Source organism: Nansenia antarctica (assembly GCF_963989245.1).
Source record: "Nansenia antarctica genome assembly, chromosome: 12".
Taxonomy (NCBI): Eukaryota; Metazoa; Chordata; class Actinopteri; order Argentiniformes; family Microstomatidae; genus Nansenia; species Nansenia antarctica.
In genome coordinates this window covers 7,214,599-7,229,035 of record NC_137682.1, presented here as the reverse complement: position 1 = coordinate 7,229,035, position 14,437 = coordinate 7,214,599, and the positions used below count along the sequence as shown (strand labels likewise).

At 39.9% G+C, this 14,437-nt stretch overlaps 1 protein-coding gene across 14 annotated transcripts in view; it reads right to left on the bottom strand.

Moving 5' to 3' along the window:
- Positions 1 to 13,894, bottom strand: part of LOC308168314 (abl interactor 1-like) — a gene marked incomplete at both ends in the record, with an annotated part of 22,069 nt that extends 8,175 nt beyond the window's left edge. For 13 of the 14 annotated variants that reach the window (XM_080542848.1, XM_080542850.1, XM_080542852.1 and 10 more), the window contains 3 exons: positions 1,779 to 1,955; positions 9,342 to 9,509; positions 13,778 to 13,894. In XM_080542848.1, the coding sequence (XP_080398974.1) occupies positions 1,779 to 1,955; positions 9,342 to 9,509; positions 13,778 to 13,894 (462 nt within the window). The remainder of the gene's footprint in view (positions 1 to 1,778; positions 1,956 to 9,341; positions 9,510 to 13,777) is intronic. The other variant, XM_080542853.1, reaches the window with a different exon arrangement.
- Between the last annotated feature and the right edge of the window lie 543 nt (positions 13,895 to 14,437).

Sequence of the window (14,437 nt, the reverse complement as noted above, 5' to 3'; positions counted from 1 at the left end):
CATAATTAGCATAAATTATGTGTAAATTAGGTGAAAATCTAAAAATGGCTATATTTTAACTTGTAGTGAACTAAGAAAGGTGATCTTAGAGTCTAAGTCTATGTTTTGATGTCCAGAAATGAATCTCTTGCCAATAACTAAATCATATAACCTTTCCTCATTAGCATACTTTGCATAAATTATGTAATACTATTTTTAAAATGTGATTTGAGAATGAAAACAACAGTGATTGGTTTGAAGAAAAAAACTGTCATAAGCAAGATACATTAATTTTTGTCAAACTTGAGTGCTTGGAGATGACTCCAAAGTCGGAACAGCGCCACAAAACCAACCAGTGGTCAAAGATATAATACATTATAGTATTATCAGTAGGCTTGGCAGTTAAGTGAAATTCTGACTGCATAGCTTGAGACTTTTTACTTTTACAAATGAAGAGATTCTAATCTTATTCAGAAATCATTAAAAAATATATACATTTATATATTATCAAATACATGTTATAATAAAGTAAAAAAGACCCTCCTCTAACCAGTTTGTCATGCATTTCTTTATTCTAACACATGATTACTCATATTATATTCATTTCAGAATATTATTGTATTAACTCGATTAATCGATTGACAGCACTACAAACAAACATTATCTCAAAGACGCAGAAACAGCGTGCGTAATGAGCAATTAGTCACACCACAGTAATATAACTGAAGCAATCTAAACAAAACTGGAAGAGACAGAAAAGAAGAGAGGGGGAGGGAGAATAAAAGAGGAAGAAGGAGCTGAAAGATGATTCCCTCATAAATTCATGGGGGTTGTGATGGCGTCAGCACTTGGCCCAGATCTATCTCTGTTTGTCTGACTCTCTCACATACTCGCTCACAGTCACACAGGCGCACATGCACGCACACACACACACACACACACACACACACACACACACACACACACACACACACACACACACTCACACTCACACTCACACTCTCTCTCTCTCTCTCTCTCTCTCTCTCTCTCTCTCTCTCTCTCTCTCTCTCTCTCTCTCTCTCTCTCTCTCTCTCTCTCTCTCTCTCTCTCTCTCTCTCTCTCTCTCTCTCTCTCTTTTCCCAGCTGGTGAACCTCGAGGTTCTTGGACAGATATGGATGACACCGGCCAAGATTCTCTGATTACATGAGTAACTGACTACATGAAGAGAAAAGGGTGTTTTAAATCTACACTTCATTAACTAAAAGGGCAGTTCATTGATTAGCTTGACTTCTGTAATTAAGTAATTAAGGGGGCAGTCAGTGTACTCACATGAGTGTTCCAAGTGTAAAGTAGTTGCTAATTGTGTGTTTACCTTCTAACGATTTATAGCAGGACTAGCCACATAAGGTATTAAGGTCGATCAAAATAAAGAATAGTTCATCAATTACAAGGGTTTTGTGAACCTTTCAAATACCAGTAGCTAAGCAGCGCAGAAACCAATATCGATGTGAAAGGCATAATCGATGAAGTGTCACTTTAGTTCCACACACAGAGCGTTTTCCCAAGAGAATGTAGGTATGTATTGGGATACTAGGGGCCTGAAGATGACCATATTGTAGTGTCAACACAGCAGCATGTTATCTTCCAGCTGGCCAGTTGCCCAACAAATAGCCTATAGAGCTAAACTAAGACAGGGAAGAATGCTAGATGTGCTGTGTTGTTGTGAAGTTCCTGTCATTAGTAGGTTCAGAAGATTGTCAAGTGGTTAGTGGTTACCATGCCAACAATGACAACAGAACAACAGGAGGGCTCTTACTTTGACACCGTGGCCCACGTCGTCCAGCAGCGTATAGTCAATGGGCTTCCTGATGTACCTGACTGGCCTCTCCATGTTGCCGGGGGCGATGATCTTGTGCGTGCGCGACGTGTTCTTGTTGGTGGTCAGGATGCCGATCTCCCGCCGTGCCACCTTCTCCTTGTGGATGTCTACTGTCTGGACGGAGAGAGAGAGAGAGAGAGAGAGAGAGAGAGAGAGAGAGAGAGAGAGAAAGAGAGAGAGAGAGAGAGAGAGAGAGAGAGAGAGAGAGAGAGAGAGAGAGAGAGAGAGAGAGAGATGAGTAGAGAATTCAAATCGGTGAGATGAAAAATTAATCGCAATACTCTTTTTAAACAGCAGAGGGTGTATAATCGAATCTATTTTTGACTTCGCTTGTTCGAAATTATACCCTATCGTAGTTATACCCTACCTCGGAAATAAAAAACGGATTCTTTAAGAAAAAAATATATTTTGTAGTTTTTGTCTGAGAAATAAATAAAATCATATTTTTTTCAGTCATCATTTGTCTGCAATCTAATTTTGTTAAAAAAAAGCGTGAGAAAATCCTATTGTGAACCCAGTATCGTGAATCGTTTTGAATTGTGAGTTTGAGTGTATCATGACATCCCTAGTTTCTCTATATACTGTATCTGCATATTAACAACAACAACAAAAACAACAAAAATCTGCCTTCTTCTGGCATTAAGACTTACGGAGCCATGGTAGCAAAAAATATTTGATGTGTGAATCCGTTCCCTCGGTTTTGTAATTCGTTCCCTCTGTTTAGTAATCCGTTCCCTCTGTTTAGTAATCCGTTCCCTCGGTTTAGTAATTTGTTAGGGTTATGGTTATGGTTAGGGTTAGGGTTAACCCTAACCCTAATCCTTGCGATCGTTCTGGCTCGTAGGGCCTAACCCTAACCCTAACCCTAACCATAACCATAACCCTAACCCTAACGAATTACTAAACCGAGGGAACGGATTACTAAACAGAGGGAACGAATTGCAAAACCGAGGGAACGGATTCACACACCAAATATTTTTATATGTGACCCCAGGGGGGCTCTGTAATGACTGCCAATGGTTCCTGGCCCAAGCAGAGATGACTTTTCTTGTGATGACTGATGGATGGATGATTCACTTACTTAGACAAAATGTGTTTGTTTGGATGTCGCTTTGGATAAAAGCGTCTGCTAAATGCCAAAAAATGTAAAAGTAAATTAATGAACTACAATCATTTCATCTGTGAATGTCCTCTATATCCATGTTGGGCTTGTACAGCGTCTGGCAGAAAGATCCCAACTTTAGCTCAAGTCCACACTCTCACCGTCAATATACCAAAGGATCAATTCCAAGAATCTTATTATTAATGATTCGCCCTTAGTGTGCGCCTCCTCCAAGGTTAATTGTACATTATGATCTTCACATCTGATCCAGACTCTCTCTCCCATTCTCGAAAAAGAAAAAGAAAAAAGAATGCATGCATTTTGTAGGTTTCATTAGAAAATCCACGTCCACGGTTACCAAAACTGACAAATCATCCACTATACTGTAATGTGTAAGGCTGTTGGGAAACATGCTAATCAAGCCAACCATTTGGAACTGGTTTTCACCACACCCAGCGATTAGTTAAGTGTGACAAGAACTATCAAACCAATCAACACACAGGTTGATATGAAAATATAAATGCGCGAGCTGACAAGAAGAGATATTTAGACAATCTTGCCACAGAACCAGCGAAAAATATTTGTTATTGATGTTTGATTTCACTGGAATCCAGGCACCATCATTTTTTGATGCCTAATTAATTATTCATGGAATTGGCCGAATTGAATAATTAGAGGATTCAAATACAAGAATGTCAAAATGCGCTAAAAGTACAGCTAAAACTCAATTAACTGAGGAATATAATAATGCTTTCACTTTTGTTTTAACAATGTTGGCTATCAAAGTTACTCTCATAGTTACTCCATCAAGTTCACAAGGTCGGCAGCACCCCTCCTACATCCTTTGGGGAGAACCCTGCTCCAGCTTTTGACTGACACAACATTTTCCCTTTTGCATTGCAGAATGTTTTTATCTAAAAGATAGTTGGTAGAGGGCAAACTATTGTCTTGGAGATGCGTCTGCAACAAAGATTACAGGTCTTTGGGGAGATGCTGGCCAAATCTATTTACATCCAACAGGCTCATCATCAAGTGTGTTTCATCCTAACAGAATCAACAAGGCAACATGGATCTCCCCAGACCAGAGGACCACGAACCATATCAATCACATCAGTGTAGGGCCGAATTTCAGACGGTCACTGCAAAATGTGCTTGTCCTAAGAACTTGGCACCAAAGAACACAAAAACTTGTTGCAATGTGGACCTCCTCAAAGATAGGGAATGTTGACATGAGTGTGCTCTCCAGTCATCACTATCCCAGTGTGAGTGGGGCATAATTGATTGATTGACACCAGCTGTGTGACATGAATGATTGAGCCAGCTGATCCTATATATGTGACCATTCCCAAAATAAAAGTTGCTTCCTTGATAACATGAACCCTGTCTGACAGCGTATGATTCCGCCGTTCACAGTGTGTAGTCCGATTGTTATGGTTTTAGCCAATATGCAATAACCAACATTTAGGGAAACAATAGAGAAATTGCACCGTACCCTTTCAAACAGGTACCAGGCCCTACAGGACAGGGAGAGAGAGGAATGCCTAGACAACTCACTCAATATCGCTTCCATGAAGAAATCACCCCAAAATGTATCCAAAGATATTCTCAACCCAGTTGCATGGCTGTACAATCAGCTTTATTATGAATAGGGGCTTTAATTACACTCATGCTTATGCATTAGCTTTGCTAATGGCACAACAACAATTCCATAACTTTCCACTCCTACCTCAATGCACTTATGTGTGATCTGTGAGGGGAAAATGGTTGAATTTGACATACAACATGTGAGAATTAGCACATACGGTACGTAATCTGTCCTTCTTTTCAGAAAGGGTTTAGCATGTGCCACATTTGTAAGAATGACAACTTGCTCAGACATGTTGCAGAGGTTTTAAAAACAATTACGTGACTTCAATGTTTTCAACATTGTTTACTACTGTTACCAAAGAGTTGCATCTTAAATACTGTGAAGTGTACTGGTGTGTTGGGCACACTGTGCCATGTGAGACAACCCTTTTAAAACAGATGCCTCTCGCGCTGTATAGCTGAACCCCTATTTGTGAACCCCTAGCTGTTCTGTATAGCTGAACCCCTGTGAACCCCTAGCTGTTCTGTATAGCTGAACCCCTATTTGTGAAGCCCTAGCTGTTCTGTATAGCTGAACCCCTGTGAACCCCTAGCTGTTCTGTATAGCTGAACCCCTATTTGTGAAGCCCTAGCTGTTCTGCTGCGATTTGGCAATTTGATGAGACAGAGGCAGTTTCTGTATGATACCTTTCCCAAACAAACTACATTGTTCCACTTGATCAACTTTGTTTTAGGCGTGCCCTCTCAGTACTGTATTCAGTCACTGGACACTGCATTCGCTTGTACATACATTATTGACTATTGATTATTGAGTTCTGCAAAATGAGCTATTAGCATTTTTTTTTCTTTCAAATAACCCATGTACTACCCAGGTCCATGATTAGAGATTCTTCTTTTGACCCATTCACACTAAAAGATTTGCCTCAGGACTTCAGTACTATTCAGTACCGGGTCGGTACTATTCGGTACTATTCACAAAGAAACATTACTACCTGGGTCGATCGATTGTGACGAGTAGGGCATTATTCTCAAGGAATGGAATATTATGGTCATTTTCTTAGCAACAATGGAATGTTTGTGACGTGCATAGTAACAACAGAATGTTATTGGACAGGGGAGGATATGCAGATAACGGAAAGAAAATGTGTTCACAAAAATATTAGCTGAAATGTTCACTGGCTATTGTGGATAACAACAAACCATGATGACAGCATAAACAGCACTTGATATTTGGCTGCAAATAGTTGCAATAATTCAATTAACTGTACTTAACATTGTTGTCCCCCATTCACACCAAATTCAACCTGGGAATTATCCGGGTATTGTACAAGGTGCAGACTCGGTAATACCTGGGTCGGAAAATTGGTGGGTAGACCCATTCACACCGAACTCGACATGGGAATTACCTGGGTCGGTGCTTATGGAGATATTGTCACAGTAGCCTATACATTCTTAAATGTAGTCCATGAGCCGTTGCCAAACTCTCAGTGTTTGGTACACATACTGTAATGCGCTGTGAGATAAAAATAGAGAACATGCTCTGCACTTATTTTTGGAGAGGAAATAGAATGGTCATGCCCAGTTTCAGCTGAGAAACAGCATAAAACCTCACCCATTTCCTGCCTGAAACAGAGATAGTGAGTGTGGCGTGGGGTGGTCCAGTGGTCTAGCGCCGCGGTCTACAGCGCACGTATGCCCATGTCGGCATGGGATCGAGTCCGGCCCATGCCCTGCTGACATGTCGTCTCTCCCTGCTTTCCTGTCTGTCTTCACTATCTGTCCCACTCAGAGAAAAAAAAGAAACAGAGATAGTGTGCTAAGGATGGGCTCATGAACTTGGAGCCTGTAAAATTAAAGACTCCAGGAAGAGGCTGAGAGACTAAATACAGAAAAGAACAGACTACAGTAAGAAAGTGACAAAAGATTGATTTTTTTATTTGAAGTTGGATTGGTTCCACTATTGTTCTCTTAGTCAACTAGGAAGCATACTACAACACTGTAAACTGACAATTGTAGACCATCCATATTAATTGCTAATTACGATATTACCTAAGATGTATAGCTTTCCTAACTTAAAACTCACTCAATAACGTTTTCTTAGGATATGGACACAATCCTCACTGTCCTAAAAGTGTCTAGACACAACTCATATCATCTAACCTTTGGGGCCAACTCTCTCTCTCTCTCTCTCTCTCTCTCTCTCTCTCTCTCTCTCTCTCTCTCTCTCTCTATAGAAACTATGTTGGTGTAATCTCTAATGATAAACATCTGTCTGGCATTTAAACCCAGCTATCTCCCCAGAAACAGATGGTAGGAGTACGAGTACAAATCTCAGCTTTGTCACTTATGTTTGAGACTTCTGACCAAAATACTACTTTCAGTGTGTGTGAGATATGTTTTCCCCACCAGTTGCAAGTCATTTCCTGTCCTACTCCTATGAATGTTGACGATTTATCCGTAAGGAATGATGAGAGACGACAGATGTCTATGGGCTATGACGGACAGGCCAGGGGGATAGAGTGGGTTGAGGGGGTCTACGTGGTTTGAGACAAGCATGCCATCTTCCCACACCTCATTGCACTGATTCGTATCTCTGTGTGCATAGGATAGGAGAATCAATAGTACTTGTTAGACAGATTCGGTGGCGCCAGCCATGTGATTTAAAAGTGTTTTACAGTGAACGTTTGATCATCCATTGTGAATGGTGATCAATGCCCCCCCTCTCTCAGCCCGGAAAACACCTATTTACAGTTGTGTCGTTGACACACATAGTGTTACACTTACTTCCATTTGTTCACTACAGTTTATTTTAAACTCTTACTACATTGATTAATTTTGTTGATACTCTTGTTGTGCACTAGATGAAGGTTCTGTTAAAACAGCACGACATAATCGTGACCAGGTTATCACATATTGTTCAACATTAACATAGCATGGTGATAGAATATTGAGTATTCTCAATGGAATCTAGGATCTGATATGATCGAGTGTCTGTCACACAGGGATCAGCAAATCATTATTAATCATCACTAATCATAACATACTGTATATATTTGGAGTCAGATATAACATAATGTTAACTTGTGTTAGTTGGTCATGTGACTTTATCATAAAAGCCGTCTCCAAAGGCGTTTCCGAGAATTGGAAATGCTTTTGGAGACGCCTTATGGGAGAGAAATGAACATTAAATTCACAGGCAACAGCTCTGGTGGACATTCCTGCAGTCAGCATGCCAATTGCACGCTCCCTCAAAACTTGCGACATCTGTAGCATTGTGCTGTGTGATAAAACTGCACATTTTAGAGAGGCCTTTTATTGTGACCAGCCTCAATAATCATGCTGTCTAATCAGCATCTGGATGGGCCACACCTGTCAGGTGGATGGATTATCTCGTTATCTCGAAGTGCTCACTAACACAGATTTTAACACATTTGTGAACCCAATTTGAGAGAAATAGGCACATAATAAAAGTCTTAGGTCTTTGATTTCAACTTGTGAAAATGAACACACAAAAAAGTGTTTTTGTTCAGCGTACGTTACAAAGAAATTAAGAAGCACAAGTGATAACATTCCAGAGGGAAAACCCTGCAGAGTCACAGAGATAGGTTGAGCTGTTCCGAGTCGCTTCTTTCTTGCTGAGCTTGGTCAAGATTCTAGCTCAGGGGATTTTTCTATAAGACGTTAATACCAATTAATTCTCTCAACCAAGATTCATATGTTTTCAACATAAACCCTTCAAAGGGTGGTGAAAACCCAAGTTCCTGGAAACATGCAGTGTCAGCCAGTGGTGTAGTCAACGTGATACGCAGGACTACGCCGTATACCCACTAGGAAAGGCCAAGGATTTCCATATACCCACTTAGAAATGTGTGAGGATACGTAACGGCGTTTTGTGACAGAACTTTCACTTTCATTCATAAAATTCACCCTGTCTGTGTTACGAAGCACTTGACTTTTGGACCATTGGGACTGACTATAGCGTCATATACCATCAAAGGGGGGAGATGCGACATGAAATATGTCAAAATGCAGCACTATCATGCACAAATCAGCCTTATAACATGTAATGTTAGATATATATATAACGTTAGACAGGGAGCGCAGATTTATTTTTATGGCGTTCCGAAATGAACGATATGAGGCTGGGAGGGAAAAATCACAGTATACCCACTAGAAAACACTAGACTACACCACTGGTGTCAGCATGCTTTTGTCTGAGCATAAGTGCTCATGAGTGTGAGCAGAAACAGTTTGTATTGACCACAAATTTCACCTCTTGAACTAAAGGTGGAAGCACGGTTCAACCATGATCAAATATGGTAGTAATAGGTAATACAACTTCACTGAAACTAAAGACACATGACACAATGGCTCCCCAGGACCAGAGTCTCACCTCCACCACGGCTGCACAGTGGAGAGTCTACACAGTACAATGACTTAGACAGGGAATATAATTACGACAGGCTATCCCAGCCTCTCCACTCAATTACACAGCATGCAGTGGACAATAAAGATTCCGAGTAGAGCGTTTCTCACATCTGATATTGCAGAGCATGACGGTAAGCGGTCAGAATTGCACTCCAGCCATGGCCTTATGTACTATATGAGGTCAGTCACAAGCTAGTTGGGTGAAGTTCAAGACTGAGGATTGCTTATGAATGAGCAAATTACGGCTTGTAAAATCACCTGAATTAGCACCCCCTAGGAATACAGCATTTATTGGTTGCATATTTTCAAAGATTGCTATGAATAATATTTGTGTGAGTGTCACATAGTTGAGTCTGTATGTATGCATGCATAATTGACCTGACCTGAGAGATGTGGTTGATGGAGGACTCCATCCTGCGCAGCTGTGAGGCCTGGATGTCCAGCAGCTGCAGCACATTGTTGGCTAAGGCGTTGATCTGGTAGGCCACGCTGGCCAGAGACTGGGTGGTGTAGGCTTTAGTCTCCTCCAGAGCTTTCCTCTTATCCTGGGCCTAGGACACAGAATCAGAATCAGAATCAGAAGACTTTATTGCCATGACATGTAAACATGTTAGGAATTTGGTTTGGGACAGTGGAGCACGGTTTACAGCAGGACAGGTGCAAGACAGGACAAGACAGTGCAAACCAACATCATAGTGCAAGAGTCATAAATAATATAAATATAAGAAGTGCAAAGATCAAGTGTTCAAGTGTTCATGTCCAGACAGTCCAAAGCTCTCTGGGTGGGGGTGGAGGGAGGGGTCAGGTCAGGGGAGACAAAACATTAAATATATATAATATAATGTCCTGTGTACACAAGCTCATTGATCGACTAAATACTTGTAATGAATAGAGCTGTACACCACCATTGAACAGATTAATAAACTAACACTGAAGTTGATAATCTAATTATAAATTATTTAGCAATTTAATATCAGCCATTCAAGTTTGTTTCCTGAGGGTTAGCTGACAACCCCACTGACAGATGAGATGACAGGTAAATAATGACAGGTAGTGTAATGGGGGAATGGTTGTCCTGGGGGAGTGGTTGGGGGGTTGGGAGTTAACCAGCTATTGTTCCCACCCATTACCTGCCTCAGTTCTGCACTCTGGGAAGTTACTGCCTTTTGCCTTTGTAGGGCAGTGTTGGTCCTTGCATACAGAGCTTTGTCTATGAATTTGAGAGTGGTCTCATTTCAAAAGCTTACAACATGGTGGGCCGCCATGACTGAAACACAAATGACTCGAGTATTGTACGTTTGTGGTGTTAGGCATACTTGACCTGTAATGTTCTCCAAATTATGTCAGCAACCCAACAACTGCACAGCTAGCTTTGGTTTGATTCAACTCCGATGTGTCTGGTGCCCCTCTGATAGAAGGGTAGTCTACAAGTAGTTTATCTCTAAATTGCTGATCTGCCTCATCCACAGCATCCTCTCCAAAGCTTCTGCAATTCAGAAAGCCTAAATCTTCTAAATCACCCTGCCCTCATTTAGCATTTTTCTGGTTTTACATTCCAATATGATAGTGTGTTCTAATGAGAGTAATCTAATGAAAACTATTTTTAAATAACAATGATAGTGGCTTACACTTAACTTGACACTTGGTCACTTGACACTTGGTCTTCCAAAGCAGTTTCATGATGACTAATTACGGTTATTGATGACACCATGAATATTAAAGGTTATATTACTCAACTTTTGCAATTATGATTATGATATTACTACTTCAGTAATGAACGATCATGTTATACTCTTGTTCATCACATTTGTGTAAATATTATAACACTGAGTTTGATATTCCCATGCACATTAGATTGGTGTCTGAATATAATTATGGATTCAGATGACATTTAAACAATTTGGTGTTAAATTGACAAATTGCAATAACATGAATTCATGTTCTGAATTAAATATGTAATGTTCAAATATTCTTACCAATGCATGAAACACTTGTCATGCAATGGTGACATATAAGCCATCATCACTTAACCCTTTATAGGGCACTCATTGAAATACTTTGAAATTCTACATTTCAACCCTAGAGTGTTATTGGAGGACATAAAAATACCTTTTTACTTTAGTAAACGTTTTCAAAAATTACCATATGGTTCCTTGCCCGTTAGTGGTAAAAAAAAAATCCAAGAAGTGTATATATAAGAAATACAAGAAAAACACATAAGGTGAAAGGAACATGTATTTTAGAACATTAGAACATGAGTGTATCACATATTATACACCTTATACAAACACCTCAGAGCAGAGTGCAATGGTTACTATTCGGAACCACAAACATATTAGGCTACATAGTAGAAGTACATGAACATAGAACATTAGAACATGAGTGTGTGTGTGTGTGTGTGTGTGTGTGTGTGTGTGTGTGTGTGATACACACTCACACTCACACTCACACTAATGTTCTAAAATACATGTTCATGTACGTAATATGTTTGTGGTCGCGAATAGTGCAATAGTGCTTTATACAAACAATGGTTACTATTCGCATGAATGAATAGTGCAATGAATAGTGCAATGAAATTAGTGTGAGTGTATGTGCCTCTTAAAATCACAATGAATTGACTATCTGACCAGGGAACACATACTAACAGACACCGCCTGGCATGAATAGGTCATGCCAGGTGTGTGTAACCCATGTCATAAATGGCAGTAACATCTTAAACAATAATCATGTTTATTACAATGTAGCCTAATTAATGTGTCTGGGAGAGTAAGAACACTGAATCCATCTTCCAGATAGAATGGAGTTAAGTGCAATATTCACACTGAGGAACACACCTCAAAATGTGCAAGTAAGAGGCACTCATTTTAGTCATTGTTTCCACGTCCATGACCGATCATTTCTAATTGTAATATATATGAAGTTAAGTATTCTTAGAATGAAAATAGTCTATAGGCCTATCCCAAATTATTTTGTGAGTTCTGGTAGCAAGTGGCTTTGAGTGATGTAAAATCATGACCCAACATACTGTCGGCAAACGTCCCAAAACATGGAAGTGTCACATCTGCATAGCTTACATGCATGAGCACAAAGGGTCCCAGGCGTGGATATCAGTGACAACGTCTCTCTCTCTATCTCTCTCTCTCTCTCTCTCTCACACACACACACACACACACACACACACACACACACACACACACACACACACACACACACACACAGCCTCCCATCTGGGTGAAATAACACACACACACCAGCTTTGGGGGTGAAACTAGCAAATTTGCTCTGTCCATTCTGATAAGGCAAACAATCAACCACAATACGCATGTCCCCCCTTGGAAAATGATAGCTAGGGGGGTCTCACAAATGCACGTTTCAGACATACTGTAAGCAGACACACATGCACGTTTCAGACATTACTGTAAGCAGACACAAATGCACGTTTCAGACACAATGTAGGCCTAACCAGACACCAAATGCACGTTTCAGACATACTGTCACACCATGTGAGCAAGGTAGCCTATGGTGCACACAAAGCCATGGGCATATTGACGGCATAATCAAAGTGGCATGATCAAAGTGACAGAGAGATAAAAGAACGCATTCAACGGTTTCAACCATGCATGATACAGTCAAGACTGACTGACAGTGCAACAATGCAACAATGAAACTGCAATATTAACATAAGGCGATCAGCATTGTCCCACTCGGTGTCCATAGGCTATGACGATTGAATGTGTTGTGTGTGATGTACGATTTCGACAGATTTATGTGGAATAAGGTTTATAATATTGTAGGCTACTGGGTCATATCACCGTTAAAGAGAATGCAACAAAGACACACCCTCCCTCCCAGAGCCTGCAACAGATCTCATATCGCTTTCATATTTCATATCATATCTGTAAAGACTGGATGTCTGATGAGTGATCACACATACCAACATGGTTTGGATATGAATAAGCTCTCGACTGGAATCATAGTTTTTCCAGCATGAATTAGTAGTAATACTACCAGTACGTGACGTTAGAATGATAAGGTTCTATCTCCGTTTAGAATGATAAGGTTCTATCTCCGTTTAGAATGATAAGGTTCTATCTCCGTTTAGAATGAGAAGGTTCTATCTCCGTTTAGAATGATAAGGTTCTATCTCCGTTTAGAATGATAAGGTTCTATCTCCGTTTAGAATGAGAAGGTTCTATTCTATCTCCGTTTAGAATGATAAGGTTCTATCTCCGTTTAGGGCAGTTCAGAGATATTGAGAGTCAACGTTTTTTACATTCCATTATGTTTTGTGAGATGGAACCTTTGAAATGTATGAATTACTAACTCAAAAATGTCAACATTTTAAAGATAACACCACACAGGCATTAATAAACACCTAATGGATCAGATGATGTAAAAAACTCAATTTTGACAAAAATGGAGATAGAACCTTATCATTCTAAGCTCACGAGTAGCCTACACACACATATATATATATATTGTGTGTGTATATATAATATAATATTATATATATATAATCATAGTTTCAGCATGGTGTATATATATATGATGTAGCCTATATTCGGCATATGTATATATGTACATACATACATATATCTATCCATATATAAACCATAAATATATAATCATGTCCCATGATAGTGCCATACATATCCACTATATCCACTATCCATGTTCAGCGGTTTAGTGGTTCACGGTCAGGCTACAGCCACATTTCCTGTCCCTGGTTTCAGCCACCCAGCTCCACAATAACACCGATCGAATACAGAATACCGCCCTTCATTTCATTCATACACTATAATCAACTCCACATCCTTACCTGGACATAATTGTTCTCGCAGTACTCTGCCACCCTGGACAGGTTCTGATAGCTTTCCACCAGCGCTCGTTTACCGGCCGGGATCTCTTCGTCTAGCAGCATTTGTAGCTCTGCCATCTTACACCCCTCTGCATGTCCCTCTGCATGGCTCTCCTCCCTTTCCTCCGTTACGTTTCACTGAGGCAGAGAGAGTGGTGATGTATGGAGCTATTTTAGTGCCATCAGAAATTGAATTGTATTTTGAGAACTGAATTGTATTTTGAGTAAAAACTGAATTGTATTTAGAGAACTGAATTGCATTTTGAGAAAAAACGAATTGTATTTAGAGAAACTGAATTTGTAAACTGAATGAACATAATGAAAACTGAATTGAATACAATTCAATCTGTCGAATACAATTCAGTTTGTGCTCAGATTCAATTCAATCTGTCAAATACAATTCAGATCTGTGAAATACAATTCAAGTTGTGCTCATATTCAATTCAATCTGTCAAATACAATTCAATTTCTGATGGCACTAAAATAGCTCCATAGTGATGCTTCTGGTGTGGTGAGGACGGGGATCCCCCTTGTGTTGTGAGACCTTCTGGTCTCGGTTTTAATATTAAATTAGGCTACATGTCGTGACGTTAGAATTATAAGGTTCTATCTCCATTTTTG